Genomic DNA, 21,094 nt, shown 5'->3' on the forward strand with positions numbered 1-21,094 from the left:
AGATTTTCAAGGTAAAAGTTGATTTTCAAGGAAAAAAAAGATTTTCAAGTTAAAAGTTGATTTTCAAGGAAAAAAAAGATTTTCAAGGTAAAAAAAGATTTTCAAAACAAAAAAATATTTTAAAGGTAAAAGTTGGTTTTCAAGGGAAAAAATTATTTTCAAGGTAAAAGTTGATTTTCAAGGGAAAAAAATATTTTCAAGGTAAAAGTTGATTTTCAAGGAAAAAAATGATTTTCAAGTTAAAAGTTGATTTTCAAGGGGAAAAAAAGATTTTCAAGGTAAAAAAAGATTTTCAAAACAAAAAAATTATTTTCAAGGTAAAAGTTGATTTTCAAGGAAAAAAATTATTTTCAAGGTAAAAGTTGATTTTCTATGGAAAAAAAGATTTTCAAGGTAAAAGTTGATTTTCAAGGTAAAAGTTGATTTTCAAGGGAAAAATTGTTTTCAAGGTAAAAGTTGATTTTCAAGGAAAAAATGATTTTCAAGGTAAAAGTTGATTTTCAAAGTAAAAGTTGATTTTCAAAGTAAAAATTATTTTCAAGGTAAAAGTTGATTTTCAAGACGAAAAAATATTTTCAAGGTAAAAGTTGATTTTCAAGGAAAATAAATATTTTCAAGGTAAAAGTTGATTTTCAAGACGAAAAAATATTTTCAAGGTAAAAGTTGATTTTCAAGGAAAAAAATATTTTCAAGGGAAAAGTTGATTTTCAAGACAAAAAATGATTTTCAAGGTAAAAGTTGATTTTCAAGGTAAAAGTTGATTTTCAAGAAAAAAATTATTTCCAAGGTAAAAGTTGATTTTCTAGAAAAAAAATGATTTTCAAGGAAAAAAATGATTTTCAAGGAAAAAAATTATTTTCAAGGTAAAAGTTGATTTTCAAGACAAAAAATGATTTTCAAGGTAAGAGTTGATTTTCAAGACAAAAAATTATTTCCAAGGTAAAAGTTGATTTTCAAGACAAAAAATGATTTCCAGGGTAAAAGTTGATTTTCAAGACAAACATTTTTTCCAAAAAAAATGATTTTCAAGGTAAAAGTTGATTTTCAAGACAAAAAAAATATTTTCAAGGTAAAAGTTGATTTTCAAGACAATGATTTTCAAGGTAAAAGTTGATTCTCAAGAAAAAAAAAGATTTTCAAGGTAAAAGTTGATTCTCAAGGAAAAAAATTATTTTCAAGGTAAAAGTTGATTTTCAAGGAAAAAAATATTTTCAAGGTAAAAGTTGATTTTCAAGGTATAAAATGATTTTCAAGGTAAATTTGATTTTCAAGGTACAAAATGATTTTCAAGGTAAAATTGATTTTCAAGACAAAAAAATGATTTTCAAGGTAAAATTGATTTTCAAGACAAAAAATATTTTCAAGGTAAAAGTTGATTTTCAAGGAAAAAAAAATATTTTCAAGGTAAAAGTTGATTCTCAAGAAAGAAAAAAAAGATTTTCAAGGTAAAAGTTGATTTTCAAGACATAAAATGATTTTCAAGGTAAAAGTTGATTTTCAAGACAAACATTTTTTCCAAAAAAAATGATTTTCAAGGTAAAAGTTGATTTTCAAGGAAAACAATGATTTTCAAGGTAAAAGTTGATTTCCAAGGAAAAAAATTATTTTCAAGGTAAAAGTTGATTTTCAAGACAAAAAAAATATTTTCAAGGTAAAAGTTGATTTTCAAGACAATGATTTTCAAGGTAAAAGTTGATTTTCAAGACAAAAAAAATATTTTCAAGGTAAAAGTTGATTTTCAAGACAATGATTTTCAAGGTAAAAGTTGATTTTCAAGGGAAAAAAATTATTTCCAAGGTAAAAGCACGGTGGAAGAGGGGTTAGTGCGTCTGCCTCACAATACGAAGGTCCTGAGTTCAATCCCGGCCTCGGGATCTTTCTGTATGGAGTTTGCATGTTCTCCCGTGACTGCGTGGGTTCTACTCCGGCTTCCTCCCACCCCCAAAGACATGCACCTGGGGATAGGCCCCTCCCACCTCCAAAGACTTGCACCTGGGGATAGGCCCCTCCTACCTCCAAAGACATGCACCTGGGGATAGGCCCTTCCCACCTCCAAAGACATGCACCTGGGGATAGGTTGATTGGCAACACTAAATGGGCCCTAGTGTGTGAATGTGAGTGTGAATGTTGTCTGTCTATCTGTGTTGGCCCTGCGATGAGGTGGCGACTTGTCCAGGGTGTACCCCGCCTTCCGCCCGATTGTACCTGAGATAGGCTCCGGCGCCCCCCGCGACCCCGAAGGGAATAAGCGGTAGAAAATGGATGGATGGATGGAAAATGATTTTCAAGGTAAAAGTTGATTTTCAAGGTAAAAAAATATTTTAAGGTCAAAGTTGATTTTCAAAGTAAAAGTTGATTTTCAAGGTCAAAGTTGATTTTCAAAGTAAAAGTTGATTTTCAAGGTAGAAGTTGATTTTCAAAGAAAAAAAGGATTTTCAAGGAAAAAAAAATTCTTCAAGGTAAAAGTTGATTTTCAAGACAAAAAAATATTTTCAAGGTAAAAGTTGATTTTCAAGGAAAAAATATTATTTTCAATGTAAAAGTTGATTTTCAAGACAAAATGATTTTCAAGGTAAAGTTGATTTTCAAGAAAAAAAATATTTTCAAGGTAAAAGTTGATTTTCAAGGGAAAAAAATATTTTCAAGGTAAAAGTTAATTTTCAAGGAAAAGTAGATTTTCAAGGTAAAAGTTAATTTTAAAGGAAAAGTTGATTTTCAAGGTAAAAGTTGATTTTCAAGGAAAAAATTAATTTTCAAGGTAAAAGTTGATTTTCAAGGTAAAATTTGATTTTTAAGTAAAAAAATTATTTTCAAGGTAAAAGTTGATTTTCAAGGAAAAAAAATATATTTTCAAGGTAAAAGTTGATTTTTCAAGACAAAAAAATTATTTTCAAGGTAAAAGTTGATTTTCAAGGAAAAATTTGATTTTAAGGTAAAAGTTGATTTTCAAGGAAAAAAAATTTCAAGGTAAAAGTTGATTTTCAAAGAAAAAAAAAATTTCAAGGTAAAAGTTGATTTTCAAGGAAAAAAATGATTTTCAAGGTAAAAGTTGATTTTCAAGGAAAAATTTGATTTCAAGGTAAAAGTTGATTTTCAAGGAAAAAAAATTTCAAGGTAAAAGTTGATTTTCAAAGAAAAAAAAATTTCAAGGTAAAAGTTGATTTTCAAGGAAAAAAATTATTTTCAAGGTAAAAGTTGATTTTCAAGGTAAAAGTTGATTTTCAAGGAAAAAATATTATTTTCAAGGAAAAAATATTTTCAAGGTAAAAGTTGATTTTCAAGTTTAAATGATTTTCAAGGTAAAGTTGATTTTCAAGAAAAAAAAATATTTTCAAGGTAAAAGTTGATTTTCAAGGAAAAAAAAATTTCAAGGTAAAAGTTGATTTTCAAAGAAAAAAAAATTTCAAGGTAAAAGTTGATTTTCAAGGAAAAAAATTATTTTCAAGGTAAAAGTTGATTTTCAAGGTAAAAGTTGATTTTCAAGGAAAAAATATTATTTTCAAGGAAAAAATATTATTTTCAAGGTAAAAGTTGATTTTCAAGACAAAATGATTTTCAAGGTAAAGTTGATTTTCAAGAAAAAAAAATATTTTCAAGGTAAAAGTTGATTTTCAAGGTAAAAGTTGATTTTCAAGGAAAAAAATTATTTCAAGGTCAAAGTTGATTTTCAAGACAAAAAATGATTTTCAAGGTAAAAGTTGATTTTCAAGACCAAAAATGATGTATTATATATTATTGTTATTATTATTATATATAAAAATGATAATACTAATTGACTCATTCAGAGTTAATTATCGTTAAACACTAACATAGCAATGCGCGCTTAAACAGTAACATCACGCTTGGTTAGCATATAAAACAAAATGTTCATACTTACAGCTAGCTGGCAGAGCTCCTTTTTATTTGAAGATGTGTAGCGAAGCCTTTGAGGTTTTTTTTGGGGGGGGGGGGTGTTTCATAAAAATATATTTGACACAAACGACCACTTAATTGCATGTCAAAGCACATGATGAATATAAATGTGGTTGTTGACCACCTCCCCCTACCTGGATCTTAATGATGTCATTATTCATTAAGTTAGTCTCTAATTGGTGCTGTCTCACCTGAGCTGTGTCCACTTAAGTCAACAATAACATGGACAAGAGATGATTGTTTGCCAGCTGGTATTGTTAGTGGATCAACCTTTATTGTTTCCAGCCCCCTTAGATATTGTGTGTGTGTGTGTGAGTGTGGTTACACAACGTCCTATTGCTGCACTCACCTTGCTCCATGGTGAGAATGTTGACACACACACACACACAGGCAGTAAGTCCTCCTCCACCATCATCACTGTGCCAGTGTTTGCCAGTTCTCTTGGCACACACACACACACACACACACACACACACACACACACACACTTTATGAAAGTGCAGCTTATGTAAGAATCTTCCACACACTGTGGAGCTCAGATGATGTTGCACTGCCGTGGGACAGGTGCGCTTACCTGCATGTCACCTGTGCTTTTAATCTGATGCTTTTTCAGAGCCTGACAACGGACCACTTGACCTCCACGTCAGCAGCAGAGCACACGTGAGTGACTTTCCTTCAAAGGTCCACCGATACAGGTTTTCTAAGGGTTAAAAGCGATTATCAGTAGTCAAGGACCGATATGTTTCTTTCAGGGTTGATAGAGATGATTAGTAGTCAAGGGCCGAAATGTTCTTTTCAGGGTTGATACCGATCATTAGTAGTCAAGGACCGATATGTTTTTTTTAGGGTTGATACTGATTATTAGTAGTCAAGGACTGATATGTTTTTTTCAGGGTTGATAGAGATGATTAGTAGTCAATGGCCGAAATGTTCTTTTCAGGGTTGATACCAATCATTAGTAGCAGAGGTGTGGACTCGAGTCACATGACTTGGACTCGAGTCAGACTCGAGTCATGAATTTGATGACTTTAGACTCGACTTGACAAAATGTAAAAAGACTTGCAACTCGACTTAGACTTTAACATCAATGACTTGTGACTTCACTTGGACTTGAGCCTTTTGAATTGACATGACTTGACATGACTTGCTACTTTCCCCAAAACCCAAAGATGAAAAAGTTATTCGGGAGCGCTCCGTATTTTTCATTGTGTACTTGTCTATCAGCGTTGCGTGTGTCAGCTGGTGTGGTCTCAGTACAACAGCCAATCAAATTAGATCTACTTTGTTTTCATCACACAGCATTCATCCAATCAAATTGCAGGACAACCAACGAAGAAGACATGTCCAAACCACACGCCAGTGAACAAAAAATGATACCTAAAATAATTTTGTTTGGGTATAAAAATTACGAGGTGGTCAACACAAAACGGTTTGCAGTATGCAACACATGCGGTTCGAAAATTACTGATGGAGAGGCAACAACTTCCAACTTCGTCCGGCATTTGAAGTTGCACAAAGAACGGTAAGTTTTGAATGTAAGATAACGTTTATTGGCTAAGTAACGTGACTTTTATTTGCTGTGTAGTTAAATCAGTGAGGCTGTAAACTCACTGCTAACGTTATAACGTTATTGCAAACACGGGAATCTGTTGCAGTTCACTACCTTATTCATACTTTTTGTTTAGTGATTTTTTTTTAAGCAGGGTTACGTTAGTCAATATATCACACGTAACGTTAGACGGCGGTCAGCAGCACAGCGTATTTTAGCCACCTAAAAAAAGACAAAAATAGTAAAATAAAGGTCAGTTAAAATGTATACTATATTATGAATATGTGTACCGTTTTAGCTAGCTTTCTGACATACTGTTGGTTGTTTACCTCAGTGGTCCCCAACCACCGGGCCGCGGCCCGGTACTGGTCCGTGGATCGATTGGTATCGGGCCGCACAAGAAATAATTTTTTTTTCTTTCTTTTTTTAATTAAATCAACATAAAAAACACAAGATACACTTACAAGTAGTGCACCAACCCAAAACAACTCTCTCCCCCCTTTTGTTCTGGGCATTGAACATGAAGACTCTTCCTTCACTGTTCCGAGTGGCCATGAGAGTCTTGGCAGTGCCTGCCTCCAGTGCTCCAGTGGAGCGAGTTTTCAGCCATGGTGGCATCATACTACGCCCCCATCGTGCACAAATGACTGACAGACTCTTGGCTAATTTGGTCTTTTGCAAATGCAATGCAGCATAGGGCCCTGACATATAAAAAGTACAACTTTTTTGTTATGTTCACGTATATGTCATGTTTTTTCAATGTTAACACTTTTGTACAAATAAGTACATTTGCACTTTATTTTTCAATGTGTTTGTTCTGTAAAGGAATGAGTTAATGTTTAAAATGACTGGTTAATAGTGCTATTATAAGTGCAATGTCAGCACAATTTTCTTTCCTGCAATTTAAAATGCACTTGTTTTAATAAATAAATACAGCGTTTGAAAAGCATACACAATCTGTGTTAATATATTAGTCTGTGGTTAAAAGGACTTGAAAGGACTCGAAACTCAAAATGCAGGACTTAGGACTTGACTTGAGACTTTCCAGTCTTGACTTTGGACTTGACTCGGGGCTTGCCTGTCTTGACTCGGGACTTGACTCGGACTTGAGGGCAAAGACTTGAGACTTACTTGTGACTTGCAAAACAATGACTTGGTCCCACCTCTGATTAGTAGTCAAGGACCGATATGTTTTTTTTAGGGTTGATACTGATTATTAGTAGTCAAGGACCGATATGTTTTTTTCAGGGTTGATACTGATTATCAGTACTCACGGACTGATATGTTTTTTTTTAGGGTTGATACTGATTATTAGTAGTCACCTACTGATATGTTTTTTTAGGGTTGGTACTGATTATTAGTAGTCAAGGACCGATATGTTTTTTTCAGGGTTGATACTGATTATCAGTAGTCAAGGCCGATATGTTTTTTTTAGGGTTGATACTGATTATTAGTAGTCAAGGACCGATATGTTTTTTTTAGGGTTGATAGAGATGATTAGTAGTCAAGGGCCGAAATGTTCTTTTCAGGGTTGATACCGATTATTAGTAGTCACGGACTTATATGTTTTTTTCAGGGTTGATAGAGATGATTAGTAGTCAAGGACCGATATGTTTTTTTCAGGGTTGATACTGATTATTAGTAGTCAAGGACCGATATGTTTTTTTCAGGGTTGATAGAGATGATTAGTAGTGAAGGACCGAAATGTTCTTTTCAGGGTTGATACTGATTATTAGTAGTCAAGGACCGATATGTTTTTTTTAGGGTTGATACTGATTATTAGTAGTCAAAGACCGATATGTTTTTTTTAGGGTTGATAGTGATTATTAGTAGTCAAGGACCGATATGTTTTTTTTAGGGTTGATACTGATTATTAGTAGTCAAAGACCGATATGTTTTTTTAGGGTTGATACTGATTATTAGTAGTCAAGGACCGATATGTTTTTTTCAGGGTTGATACTGATTATTAGTAGTCAAGGACCGATATGTTTTTTTCAGGGTTGATACCGATTATTTTTATTATTATTCAAGTTGAGTGGCCGTGCCAGCAATCTGAGGGTTCCTGGTTCAATCCCCACCTTCTACCATCCTAGTCATGTCCGTTGTGTCCTTGAGCAAGACACTTCACCCTTGCTCCTGAAAAGTTGATTTTCAAGGAAAAACATTTTTTTTCAAGGTAAAAGTTGATTTTCAAGAAAAAAATATTTTCAAGGTAAAAGTTTATTGTCAAGACAAAATGATTTTCAAGGTAAAGTTGATTTTCAAAACAAAAAAATGATTTTCAAGGTAAAAGTTGATTTTCAAGGAAAAAAAATATTTTCAAGGTAAAAGTAGATTTTCAAGGGAAAAGTTGATTTTCAAGGTAAAAGTTGATTTTCAAGGGAAAAAAAAAGATTTTCAAGGTAAAGGTTGATTTTAAAGACAAAAAATGATTTTCAAGGTAAAAGTTGATTTTCAAGGAAAAAAACAATTTTCAAGGTAAAAGTTGATTTTCAAGGAAAAAAAATATTTTCAAGGTAAAAGTTGATTCTCAAAAAAAAAAAAGATTTTCAAGGTAAAAGTTGATTCTCAAGGAAAAAAATTATTTTCAAGGTAAAAGTTGATTTTCAAGACAAAATGATTTTCAAGGTAAAGTTGATTTTCAAGACAAAAAAATGACTTTCAAGGTAAAAAGTTATTTTCAAGGAAAAAGTTGATTTTCAAGGGAAAAAAATATTTTCAAGGTAAAAGTAGATTTTCAAGGGAAAAAAATATTTTCAAGGTAAAACCGATATGTTTTTTTCAGGGTTGATACTGATTATTAGTAGTCAAGGACCGATATGTTCTTTTCAGGGTTGATACCGATTATTAGTAGTCAAGGACTATGTTTTTTTTAGGGTTGATACCGATTATTAGTAGTCAAGGACCGATATGTTCTTTTCAGGGTTGATACCGATTATTAGTAGTCAAGGACTGATATGTTTTTTTAGGGTTGATACCGATTATTAGTAGTCAAGGACCGATATGTTCTTTTTAGGGTTGATACTGATTATTAGTAGTCAAGGACCGATATGTTTTTTTCAGGGTTGATACTGACTATTAGTGGTCAAGGACCGATATGTTTTTTTTAGGGTTGATACTGATTATTAGTAGTCAAAGACCGATATGTTTTTTTAGGGTTGATACTGATTATTAGTAGTCAAGGACCGATATGGTTTTTTTTGGGTTGATACCGATTATTAGTAGTCAAGGACCGATATGTTTTTTTCAGGGTTGATACTGATTATTAGTAGTCAAGGACCGATATGTTTTTTTTAGGGTTGATAGAGATGATTAGTAGTCAAGGGCCGAAATGTTCTTTTCAGGGTTGATACCGATTATTAGTAGTCACGGACTTATATGTTTTTTTCAGGGTTGATAGAGATGATTAGTAGTCAAGGACCGATATGTTTTTTTCAGGGTTGATACTGATTATTAGTAGTCAAGGACCGATATGTTTTTTTCAGGGTTGATAGAGATGATTAGTAGTGAAGGACCGAAATGTTCTTTTCAGGGTTGATACTGATTATTAGTAGTCAAGGACCGATATGTTTTTTTTAGGGTTGATACTGATTATTAGTAGTCAAAGACCGATATGTTTTTTTTAGGGTTGATAGTGATTATTAGTAGTCAAGGACCGATATGTTTTTTTTAGGGTTGATACTGATTATTAGTAGTCAAAGACCGATATGTTTTTTTAGGGTTGATACTGATTATTAGTAGTCAAGGACCGATATGTTTTTTTCAGGGTTGATACTGATTATTAGTAGTCAAGGACCGATATGTTTTTTTCAGGGTTGATACCGATTATTTTTATTATTATTCAAGTTGAGTGGCCGTGCCAGCAATCTGAGGGTTCCTGGTTCAATCCCCACCTTCTACCATCCTAGTCATGTCCGTTGTGTCCTTGAGCAAGACACTTCACCCTTGCTCCTGAAAAGTTGATTTTCAAGGAAAAACATTTTTTTTCAAGGTAAAAGTTGATTTTCAAGAAAAAAATATTTTCAAGGTAAAAGTTTATTGTCAAGACAAAATGATTTTCAAGGTAAAGTTGATTTTCAAAACAAAAAAATGATTTTCAAGGTAAAAGTTGATTTTCAAGGAAAAAAAATATTTTCAAGGTAAAAGTAGATTTTCAAGGGAAAAGTTGATTTTCAAGGTAAAAGTAGATTTTCAAGGGAAAAAAAAGATTTTCAAGGTAAAAGTTGATTTTAAAGACAAAAAATGATTTTCAAGGTAAAAGTTGATTTTCAAGGAAAAAAACAATTTTCAAGGTAAAAGTTGATTTTCAAGGAAAAAAAATATTTTCAAGGTAAAAGTTGATTCTCAAAAAAAAAAAAAGATTTTCAAGGTAAAAGTTGATTCTCAAGGAAAAAAATTATTTTCAAGGTAAAAGTTGATTTTCAAGACAAAATGATTTTCAAGGTAAAGTTGATTTTCAAGACAAAAAAATGACTTTCAAGGTAAAAAGTTATTTTCAAGGAAAAAGTTGATTTTCAAGGGAAAAAAATATTTTCAAGGTAAAAGTAGATTTTCAAGGGAAAAAAATATTTTCAAGGTAAAACCGATATGTTTTTTTCAGGGTTGATACTGATTATTAGTAGTCAAGGACCGATATGTTCTTTTCAGGGTTGATACCGATTATTAGTAGTCAAGGACTATGTTTTTTTTAGGGTTGATACCGATTATTAGTAGTCAAGGACCGATATGTTCTTTTCAGGGTTGATACCGATTATTAGTAGTCAAGGACTGATATGTTTTTTTAGGGTTGATACCGATTATTAGTAGTCAAGGACCGATATGTTCTTTTTAGGGTTGATACTGATTATTAGTAGTCAAGGACCGATGTTTTTTTCAGGGTTGATACTGACTATTAGTGGTCAAGGACCGATATGTTTTTTTTAGGGTTGATACTGATTATTAGTAGTCAAAGACCGATATGTTTTTTTAGGGTTGATACTGATTATTAGTAGTCAAGGACCGATATGGTTTTTTTTGGGTTGATACCGATTATTAGTAGTCAAGGACCGATATGTTTTTTTCAGGGTTGATACTGATTATTAGTAGTCAAGGACCGATATGTTTTTTTCATGGTTGATAGAGATGATTAGTAGTCAAGGGCCGAAATGTTCTTTTCAGGGTTGATACTGATTATTGGTAGTCAAGGACCGATATGTTTTTTTCAGGGTTGATAGAGATGATTAGTAGTCAAGGGCCGAAATGTTCTTTTCAGGGTTGATACTGATTATTAGTGGTCAAGGACCGATATGTTTTTTTTAGGGTTGATACTGATTATTAGTAGTCAAAGACCGATATGTTTTTTTTAGGGTTGATAGTGATTATTAGTAGTCAAGGACCGATATGTTTTTTTTAGGGTTGATACTGATTATTAGTAGTCAAAGACCGATATGTTTTTTTAGGGTTGATACTGATTATTAGTAGTCAAGGACCGATATGTTTTTTTCAGGGTTGATACTGATTATTAGTAGTCAAGGACCGATATGTTTTTTTCAGGGTTGATACCGATTATTTTTATTATTATTCAAGTTGAGTGGCCGTGCCAGCAATCTGAGGGTTCCTGGTTCAATCCCCACCTTCTACCATCCTAGTCATGTCCGTTGTGTCCTTGAGCAAGACACTTCACCCTTGCTCCTGAAAAGTTGATTTTCAAGGAAAAACATTTTTTTTCAAGGTAAAAGTTGATTTTCAAGAAAAAAATATTTTCAAGGTAAAAGTTTATTGTCAAGACAAAATGATTTTCAAGGTAAAGTTGATTTTCAAAACAAAAAAATGATTTTCAAGGTAAAAGTTGATTTTCAAGGAAAAAAAATATTTTCAAGGTAAAAGTAGATTTTCAAGGGAAAAGTTGATTTTCAAGGTAAAAGTTGATTTTCAAGGGGAAAAAAAAGATTTTCAAGGTAAAAGTTGATTTTAAAGACAAAAAATGATTTTCAAGGTAAAAGTTGATTTTCAAGGAAAAAAACAATTTTCAAGGTAAAAGTTGATTTTCAAGGAAAAAAAATATTTTCAAGGTAAAAGTTGATTCTCAAAAAAAAAAAAAGATTTTCAAGGTAAAAGTTGATTCTCAAGGAAAAAAATTATTTTCAAGGTAAAAGTTGATTTTCAAGACAAAATGATTTTCAAGGTAAAGTTGATTTTCAAGACAAAAAAATGACTTTCAAGGTAAAAAGTTATTTTCAAGGAAAAAGTTGATTTTCAAGGGAAAAAAATATTTTCAAGGTAAAAGTAGATTTTCAAGGGAAAAAAATATTTTCAAGGTAAAACCGATATGTTTTTTTCAGGGTTGATACTGATTATTAGTAGTCAAGGACCGATATGTTCTTTTCAGGGTTGATACCGATTATTAGTAGTCAAGGACTATGTTTTTTTTAGGGTTGATACCGATTATTAGTAGTCAAGGACCGATATGTTCTTTTCAGGGTTGATACCGATTATTAGTAGTCAAGGACTGATATGTTTTTTTAGGGTTGATACCGATTATTAGTAGTCAAGGACCGATATGTTCTTTTTAGGGTTGATACTGATTATTAGTAGTCAAGGACCGATGTTTTTTTCAGGGTTGATACTGACTATTAGTGGTCAAGGACCGATATGTTTTTTTTAGGGTTGATACTGATTATTAGTAGTCAAAGACCGATATGTTTTTTTAGGGTTGATACTGATTATTAGTAGTCAAGGACCGATATGGTTTTTTTTGGGTTGATACCGATTATTAGTAGTCAAGGACCGATATGTTTTTTTCAGGGTTGATACTGATTATTAGTAGTCAAGGACCGATATGTTTTTTTCATGGTTGATAGAGATGATTAGTAGTCAAGGGCCGAAATGTTCTTTTCAGGGTTGATACTGATTATTGGTAGTCAAGGACCGATATGTTTTTTTCAGGGTTGATAGAGATGATTAGTAGTCAAGGGCCGAAATGTTCTTTTCAGGGTTGATACTGATTATTAGTGGTCAAGGACCGATATGTTTTTTTTAGGGTTGATACTGATTATTAGTAGTCAAAGACCGATATGTTTTTTTTAGGGTTGATAGTGATTATTAGTAGTCAAGGACCGATATGTTTTTTTTAGGGTTGATACTGATTATTAGTAGTCAAAGACCGATATGTTTTTTTAGGGTTGATACTGATTATTAGTAGTCAAGGACCGATATGTTTTTTTCAGGGTTGATACTGATTATTAGTAGTCAAGGACCGATATGTTTTTTTCAGGGTTGATACCGATTATTTTTATTATTATTCAAGTTGAGTGGCCGTGCCAGCAATCTGAGGGTTCCTGGTTCAATCCCCACCTTCTACCATCCTAGTCATGTCCGTTGTGTCCTTGAGCAAGACACTTCACCCTTGCTCCTGAAAAGTTGATTTTCAAGGAAAAACATTTTTTTTCAAGGTAAAAGTTGATTTTCAAGAAAAAAATATTTTCAAGGTAAAAGTTTATTGTCAAGACAAAATGATTTTCAAGGTAAAGTTGATTTTCAAAACAAAAAAATGATTTTCAAGGTAAAAGTTGATTTTCAAGGAAAAAAAATATTTTCAAGGTAAAAGTAGATTTTCAAGGGAAAAGTTGATTTTCAAGGTAAAAGTTGATTTTCAAGGGGAAAAAAAAGATTTTCAAGGTAAAAGTTGATTTTAAAGACAAAAAATATAAGATATGTTTTTTTAGGGTTGATACTGATTATTAGTAGTCAAGGACCGATATGGTTTTTTTTGGGTTGATACCGATTATTAGTAGTCAAGGACCGATATGTTTTTTTCAGGGTTGATACTGATTATTAGTAGTCAAGGACCGATATGTTTTTTTCATGGTTGATAGAGATGATTAGTAGTCAAGGGCCGAAATGTTCTTTTCAGGGTTGATACTGATTATTGGTAGTCAAGGACCGATATGTTTTTTTCAGGGTTGATAGAGATGATTAGTAGTCAAGGGCCGAAATGTTCTTTTCAGGGTTGATACCGATTATTAGTAGTCACGGACTGATATGTTTTTTTCAGGGTTGATAGAGATGATTAGTAGTCAAGGACCGATATGTTTTTTTCTGGGTCGATACTGATTATTACGGCGTGGCGAAGTTGAGTGGCCGTGTCAGCAATCTGAGGGTTCCTGGTTCAATCCCCACCTTCTACCATCCTAGTCGTGTCCGTTGTGTCCTTGAGCAAGACACTTCACCCTTGCTCCTGATGGCTGCTGGTTAGCGCCTTGCATGGCAGCTCCCGCCATCAGTGTGTGAATGTGGAAATAGTGTCAAAGCGCTTTGAGTACCTTAAAAAGGTAGAAAAGCGCCATACAAGTACAACCCATTTACCAATTTATTAGTAGTCAAGGACCGATATGTTTCTTTCAGGGTTGATAGAGATTATTAGTATATAAATAATTATACTAGATTATAGTTGAGACATTTCTTCCTGGATGTCACAGAAAGTATGAGAATGTATGAGCTGCTGCCCGATAATCTCCTATTTGTCAAGATATTTACAAAAAGTTTGGGTTTTTGACCGCTATCTCTTCTGTCGTCATCTCCATCCACCTCTGTCGCGTTATTTGATTGAATGACGGAACATGAAACTCGTGGCGCTCCTTTTAATGAGCCTGCGCTCCGAGTGTGGCGGATGAAGGCTCGCGGTCGTTGCAGTAGCGACAACAAAACGGGACCGGGAAGACGCCAGGAAAGAAGTACAAAAACTGGATTTCCCGGCAAAAAATTTAACATTTTGACTAAGGATGCCCGATAATGGCTTTTTGCCGATATCTGATATTCCGATATTGTCTAACTCTTTAATTACCGATAGAGATATCAACGGATATATACAGTCGTGGAATTAGCACATTATTATGCCTAATTTGGACAACCAGGTATGGTGAAGATAAGGTACTTTTAAAAAAATAATAATAAAATAAAATAAAATAAATAAATTAAAAAACATTTTTTTGAATAAAAAAGAAAGTAAAACAATATTAAAACAGTTACATAGAAACTAGTAATGAATGAAAATGAGTAAAATTAGCTGTTAAAGGTTAGTACTGTACTATTTTTATTATAATTTCCTTCAAATAGCTTTGTTTTTTTTGTTTTTTTTTCTTCAACTGACTTTTTTTTCCCCTTCAAATTACTCTATTTTTGTTCTATATTTATTCTTCAAATTACTTATTTTTTACTGTTTTTTTCCTTCAAAGTAATCTCTTTTTATCTATTTTATTTTTATTTCTTCAAGTGACTGTTTTTTCCTTTTATAATTTTTTTATGTTCAAATAACTTTTTTTAATGTTTTAAATAACTTTCTTCATTTTGTTGTATTTTTCTTAAAACTATCAACTTTTTTTATCATATTTGTTTTACTTTAAATCACCTTTTTTGTTTTTATTATACTATTTCCTTCAAATCACTTTATTTTATATTTTTTTCCTTCAAATTAATCTCTTTATTTCTTTTTTTTTCTTCAAGTGACGGTTTTTTCCTTTTATAATTTTTTATGTTCAAATAACTTTTTTTCAATGTTTTAAATAGCTTTTTTTTAATGTTTTAAATAACTCTTAATTTTGCTGTATTTTTCTTAAACAATATTTATCAACTTATTATATTTTTGTTTTACCTTGAATTACCTTTTTTTATTATACTTTTTCCTTCAAATCACTTTATTTATTTATTTATTTTTTCCTTCAAATATTTTTATTTCTTAATTTTCTTTCTTCAGTAACTTTTTTCCTTGTAGAATTTCTTATGTTCAAATAACTTTTTTTTAATGTTTTAAATAACTTTTTTTAATGTTTCTTCATTTAGTTGTATTTTTCTTAAAAATATTTGTTCATCAACTTTTTTATTATATTTTTGTTTAACCGTAAATTACCTTTTTAAATTTTTCATTATACTTTTTCCTTCAAATCACTTTATTTTATATTTATTTTCTTCGAATGACTTCCTTTTTTTTTTTCAAATGACTTTCTTTTTTTCTTTTTTCCTTCAAATGAATTATTTGTTTCTCTTTTCTTCTTCAAGTGACTTTTTTCCATTTTTATTATTTTTTATCTTCAAAATACTTTATCAACTTTTTGTAATATGTATTTTTTGTTTAGTTTTACCTTCAAATTACTTTTAATTTGTTGATTATACTTTTTCCTTCAAATCATTTCTTTAAATTAATTTTATATTTTTTATTCATATTACTTTTTTTTCTTTTTTCTTTTTATCTTCAAATAACTTATTTTTAATATATTTGTGTCTTCCAATGACTTTAATTTAGTGGAGCAGCATCATGTGTGCTTACGGACTGTATTGATATATATTGATATATAATGTAGGAACCTACCACAATATTAATAACAGAAAGAAACAACAATGAGTGTAGATGGGGGAGGGAGGTTTTTTGGGTTGGTGTACTAATTGTAAGTGTATCTTGTGTTTTTTTATGTTGATTTAATAAAAAAACCAAAAAAAACACAAAAAAAACGATACCAATAAAAAAAAAACAATACCGATAATTTCCGATATTACATTTTAAAGCATTTATCGGCCGATATCGTCGGACATCTCTAATTTTGTCAGGTAGACAGAGGAGACTGGACAAGAATTCTCACAAGAACTGAAATAAATGCCCTGTCAGATATCGATCATATCTGGAGAGAAATATTGACAAGATTCATTTTTATTCTTACAAGAATTACATTTAAAAAAATGTTTCCAGCAAAAAGGGAACTTTTATGATGCAGGACAGTGGTTATCTATTATTATTTTAAATACTACATACTGGTATTTTATGTGTATATATTGTATCTGCTGATGTAATCATGGTGTAGTTATTAAAAAAAAAAAAAAAAAAAGGCCAATAGAGAGAAATTGTATTTTTCAGACTATAAGGCGCACTTAAAATCTTTAATTTTCTCAAAAATGGACAGTGCGCCTTATAACCCGGTGTGCCTAATGTACAGCATGATTATGGTCGTGCTTACCGACCTCGAAGCAATTTTATTTGGTGTAATAGGTGTGACCAATAGATGGCAGTCACACATAAGAGATGTGTGTCGGCGGCAGGTTGACGCCCTGTTCAATACATGACGCTAGCCAGCTCACGTAAGCAAGCGATACCAAAACTTTGATCCGTTGAGAATATAGAACATTACACACGACGCTCAAAAATCTGTCAAAATGTTTTAGTGCGACTTTGGTAAGACACCGCTTGATGGATTACGGCTACCATAGTCAGACGTACTGTGCTTCAACATACGGTATTATTATGGTGTGTGTATAAGGACACCCACATGTCACTTATTAGGAGACATATGGCGTTTTGTTTCGACCTATTATGCAAAACCAATGTTTCTTACCTTCTGGTACCTCCTGATGTGTATTTTGGATCTGCATAAGTCCCGAAAAAGTTCCACGCGTCCGCCGTAGTAGTCAATAAACTCTCTTTTCTCTATCCTGTTGTAGGGTTTTCATCCACCCGCTGTTGCCATTTACTAATATAAAGTGGTGTAAAGTTCTAACTTGTATCTGTCTGGAGACTCACTATGGAAGCGCTAGGCGCTGTCCAAGTGGAGGCACGTAAACAAGACCGCCCACAAAACGTCACATCCTGAAGAAGAGAAAGCGGTTTGAGGATGGTCTGTAAAACTTTTTGAGCAAAAAAACTACCATGACATGTTAATTAGACCACAAGGAAGTTATTTACGTGTAGAAAAAAAATCCAAATATGATTCCTTTAATGCGCCTCGTAATCCGGTGCGCCCTATGGGCCCAAAAATACGCTCCATCAAAAACGCCAGCAACGATTGGCTCGGTGGCTAATCGGTGGGTCGCTACTCCGTCAGCATCTTGAGCTGACCGTGCTCACGTCTGCATCTCGTTACATCAACACTTTTCTTTTCAGCGCACGCCTGCTTCCTGTGGTTGTCGAGGAGGAAGAGAGCGCGCAGCAGAGCAGCACGGCGGCTCCAACAGAAGCAGGCAGCGCGGCAGGTAGGATGCACAAGTCTCACAAGAGACATTTGTTTACAGCTTTTCACATTTGCATGCAACTTTCACCCCACACACACACACACACACACACACACACACTCACACTCACACTCACACACACACACACACACACTCACACTCACTTCTCTCTCCAGGGACAGAGCAGCCCACCGCACTAACTGCCGCGGGCTGTCAGCAGTCGAGCGTGACTCAGAGCAGCCAATCGGAGAGCGGCATGGCCAGCATGACCTCTGACCCCGGCCAAGTGGAAGGCAAAAAGGAGTGGAATGGGAAGCCTAAGAATGAACTGGTAAGACCTGCATTTCTTTCTTGGTTGTGTTGACAAAAAGAGGAAGTGGTTTTTGATGACATCATTCAGCATAATGGGCTTTGGTAATAGTTGGCATCACTTCAAATTACTTTTTTTCATAAAATAATGTTCATTTTATTCTATTTTATTTTTCTTCAAAATACTATTTTTATTATAATTTCCTTCAAATAGCTTTCTGGGTTTTTTTGTTTTTTTTCTTCAACTGACTTTTTTTCCCCCTTCAAATTACTCTATTTTTGTTCTATATTTATTCTTCAAATTACTTATTTTTTACTGTTTTTTTTTCCTTCAAAGTAATCTCTTTTTATCTATTTTATTTTTATTTCGTCAAGTGACTGTTTTTTCCTTTTATAATTTTTTTATGTTCAAATAACTTTTTTTAATGTTTTAAATAACTTTCTTCATTTTGTTGTATTTTTCTTAAAACTATCAACTTTTTTTTATCATATTTGTTTTACTTTAAATCACCTTTTTTGTTTTTATTATACTATTTCCTTCAAATCACTTTATTTATTTTATATTTTTTTCCTTCAAATTAATCTCTTTATTTCTTTTTTTTTCTTCAAGTGACTGTTTTTTCCTTTTATAATTTTTTATGTTCAAATAACTTTTTTTCAATGTTTTAAATAGCTTTTTTTTTAAATGTTTTAAATGACTCTTCATTTTGCTGTATTTTTCTTAAAAATATTTATCAACTTATTATATTTTTGTTTTACCTTGAATTACCTTTTTTTATTATACTTTTTCCTTCAAATCACTTTCTTATTTATTTATTTATTTTTTCCTTCAAATATTTTTATTTCTTATCATTTTTTTTCTTCAAGTAACTTTTTTCCTTGTAGAATTTCTAATGTTCAAATAACTTTTTTTTAATGTTTTAAATAACTTTTTTTAATGTTTCTTCATTTAGTTGTATTTTTCTTAAAAATATTTGTTCATCAACTTTTTTATTATATTTTTGTTTAACCGTAAATTACCTTTTTAAATTTTTCATTATACTTTTTCCTTCAAATCACTTTATTTTATATTTATTTTCTTCAAATGACTTCCTTTTTTCTTTTCTTTTTTTTTCAAATGACTTTCTTTTTTTCTTTTTTCCTTCAAATGAATTTTTTATTTCTCTTTTCTTCTTCATGTGACTTTTTTCCATTTTTATTATTTTCTATCTTCAAAATACTTTATCAACTTTTTGTAATATGTATTTTTTGTTTAGTTTTACCTTCAAATTACTTTTAATTTGTTGATAATACTTTTTCCTTCAAATCATTTCTTTAAATTAATTTTATATTTTTTATTCATATTACTTTTTTTTATTTTTTATTTTTATCTTCAAATAACTTATTTTTAATATATTTGTGTCTTCCAATGACTTTAATTTATTCTTACTATAATTATTTTCTATTTAAATGATTTACTTTATTAATGATATACAAATCACGTTTTTTTTTCTTTCTTTTTTTTTTTTACTATAATGAATATAGTATTTTTCCTGGTGGTTGTGATACATGCAGCGACTGGATGTCGTCATCCAACATGACTTTGCAGCTTGAACAGAGAAATGTCATTTTGCTTCCCGTTGACAAACACACTCATCATGCAACACTCCAGTGGGACAAAGAAAGACCACAATGGCGGGCGCCGCTTTAACCAGCGAGCTTTAATGTTTAACTCCTGCCTGCAGGAGCAGTCACATGACTCTGCAGACGCCCCAAAGGTGGAGGAGAGCAAAGTGGAGGTTCCTGCAGCCCCTGAGAGAGAAGGTAGGAGTCCTAGTAAATACCACACTTTATTCAAAGATGGCAAGTCACTCTTCTTCTTTGTTTAGCTGAGTCATCAACTATCTGTGACCAAGGTGACGCCTGCAGAGACGACAAGAACAGGTGAGACCACACTTCTGCACTTAGTCTTTTGAGAGAGGACAAGAACAGGTGAGACCACACTTCTGCACTTAGTCTTTTGAGAGAGGACAAGAACAGGTGAGACCACACATCTGCACTTAGTCTTTTGAGTGCACTTGTGAGTGTAAAAGTAAAAGTATGACATAACTGTCGGTGCAATCTCACTCGCTGTGGTTGCATTGTGGTTTTTAAAGTACTATTCTGGAGTTTGATGTTGTTAATAATAATAATAGATTATATTTGTAAAAGCACTTTACATTGAACAAACAATCTCAAAGTGCTACAGTGCATTTAAAAACAAAACCAAAACAAAGCTACAACAACAAATAGCTGCCCCTAACTAGTAAAATAAAATAAAAACTAGAACAGCCTAATAGCTAGAACTAGCTCTGTCAAAAGGCTTGTTTTAAAAAAAAGTTTTTAAACCTTTTTTTAAAAGCATCCACAGTCTGTGGTGTCCTCAGGGGGCCAGGGAGAGCGTTCCACAGACTGGGAGTGGCGGAGCAGAAATCCCGGTCTCCCATGGTTGCTTTAATTTTCGATTAGTAGGTTAGTGTTTTTATAGATTGTGCTCCCGAGTTAGTGTTGCTGATCAATTTTAATTCAATTTTTTAAATGTTTTTAAATTTAAATTTAAATTTAAATAAAAAATAAAAATAAAAAAAAAAGAATTTTAATGAAGTTATAGTTGATGTATATTAATTCAGTTTTCTTTCATGTTAAGGATACAACGTTATGCAGAGGTGTACTTACATCAATCTCATAGACAAATGATACTAATTAGGGCTCTGAATCTTTGGGCACCACACGATTAGATTCTTGGGGGTAACTATTCGATTTGGAATCGAATCGCGATTCAAAACGATTCTTGATCCATTATCAATACTTTTTTTTAAACAATGGACGCCAGTTCTGTGGCTAACAACAATCCTCCATAAAATAAACAGCTGTGATCAATTTCTATATTCCTTCAAAGAAAGTTGTTTTTGTTTAATAAAATTCAAACAATACGATTTGTAGTTGGACAAGACGGATTTACAAATATTTTAAAAATGTTTTATTTGTTTTTATTAATCAATTAATCATTACAAATAAGAATCACGATTAATTCGAAAACCTTTTGATTTTTTTTTTATTTTTTTTTACATAGAATCCATGGACTTTGGACATTGAGTTGCCAAGCGACAGCCTCAAAACGTTCAGGATTCAGATAGTAGTCGCAGAAGTGGCCAAAATTTTGAGAATTAAAAAAAAAAAATGTAATCGATTAAGAATCGTTTTAAGAATCGCGATTCATTCGAAAATCAATTTATTTGTTTTTTGACAGCCCTAATCAATAAAAGTATAAAGTGAATATTAATGAGCAGGCTAATATAAAGTGAATATTAATGATATAAAGTGAAGGTTAATGAG

General features: G+C 32.0%; 1 protein-coding gene across 1 annotated transcript in view; it reads left to right on the forward strand.

Moving 5' to 3' along the window:
• lrmp (lymphoid-restricted membrane protein) overlaps positions 1 to 21,094 on the forward strand; it is a 167,561-nt gene that overhangs the window by 106,090 nt on the left and 40,377 nt on the right. The window contains exons 24-28 of the mRNA XM_061984670.1: positions 4,388 to 4,572; positions 17,364 to 17,452; positions 17,608 to 17,762; positions 19,465 to 19,543; positions 19,609 to 19,663. Of these exons, the coding sequence (XP_061840654.1) occupies positions 4,388 to 4,572; positions 17,364 to 17,452; positions 17,608 to 17,762; positions 19,465 to 19,543; positions 19,609 to 19,663 (563 nt within the window). The remainder of the gene's footprint in view (positions 1 to 4,387; positions 4,573 to 17,363; positions 17,453 to 17,607; positions 17,763 to 19,464; positions 19,544 to 19,608; positions 19,664 to 21,094) is intronic.

This window comes from Nerophis lumbriciformis, linkage group LG25 (genome assembly GCF_033978685.3).
Source record: "Nerophis lumbriciformis linkage group LG25, RoL_Nlum_v2.1, whole genome shotgun sequence".
Taxonomy (NCBI): Eukaryota; Metazoa; Chordata; class Actinopteri; order Syngnathiformes; family Syngnathidae; genus Nerophis; species Nerophis lumbriciformis.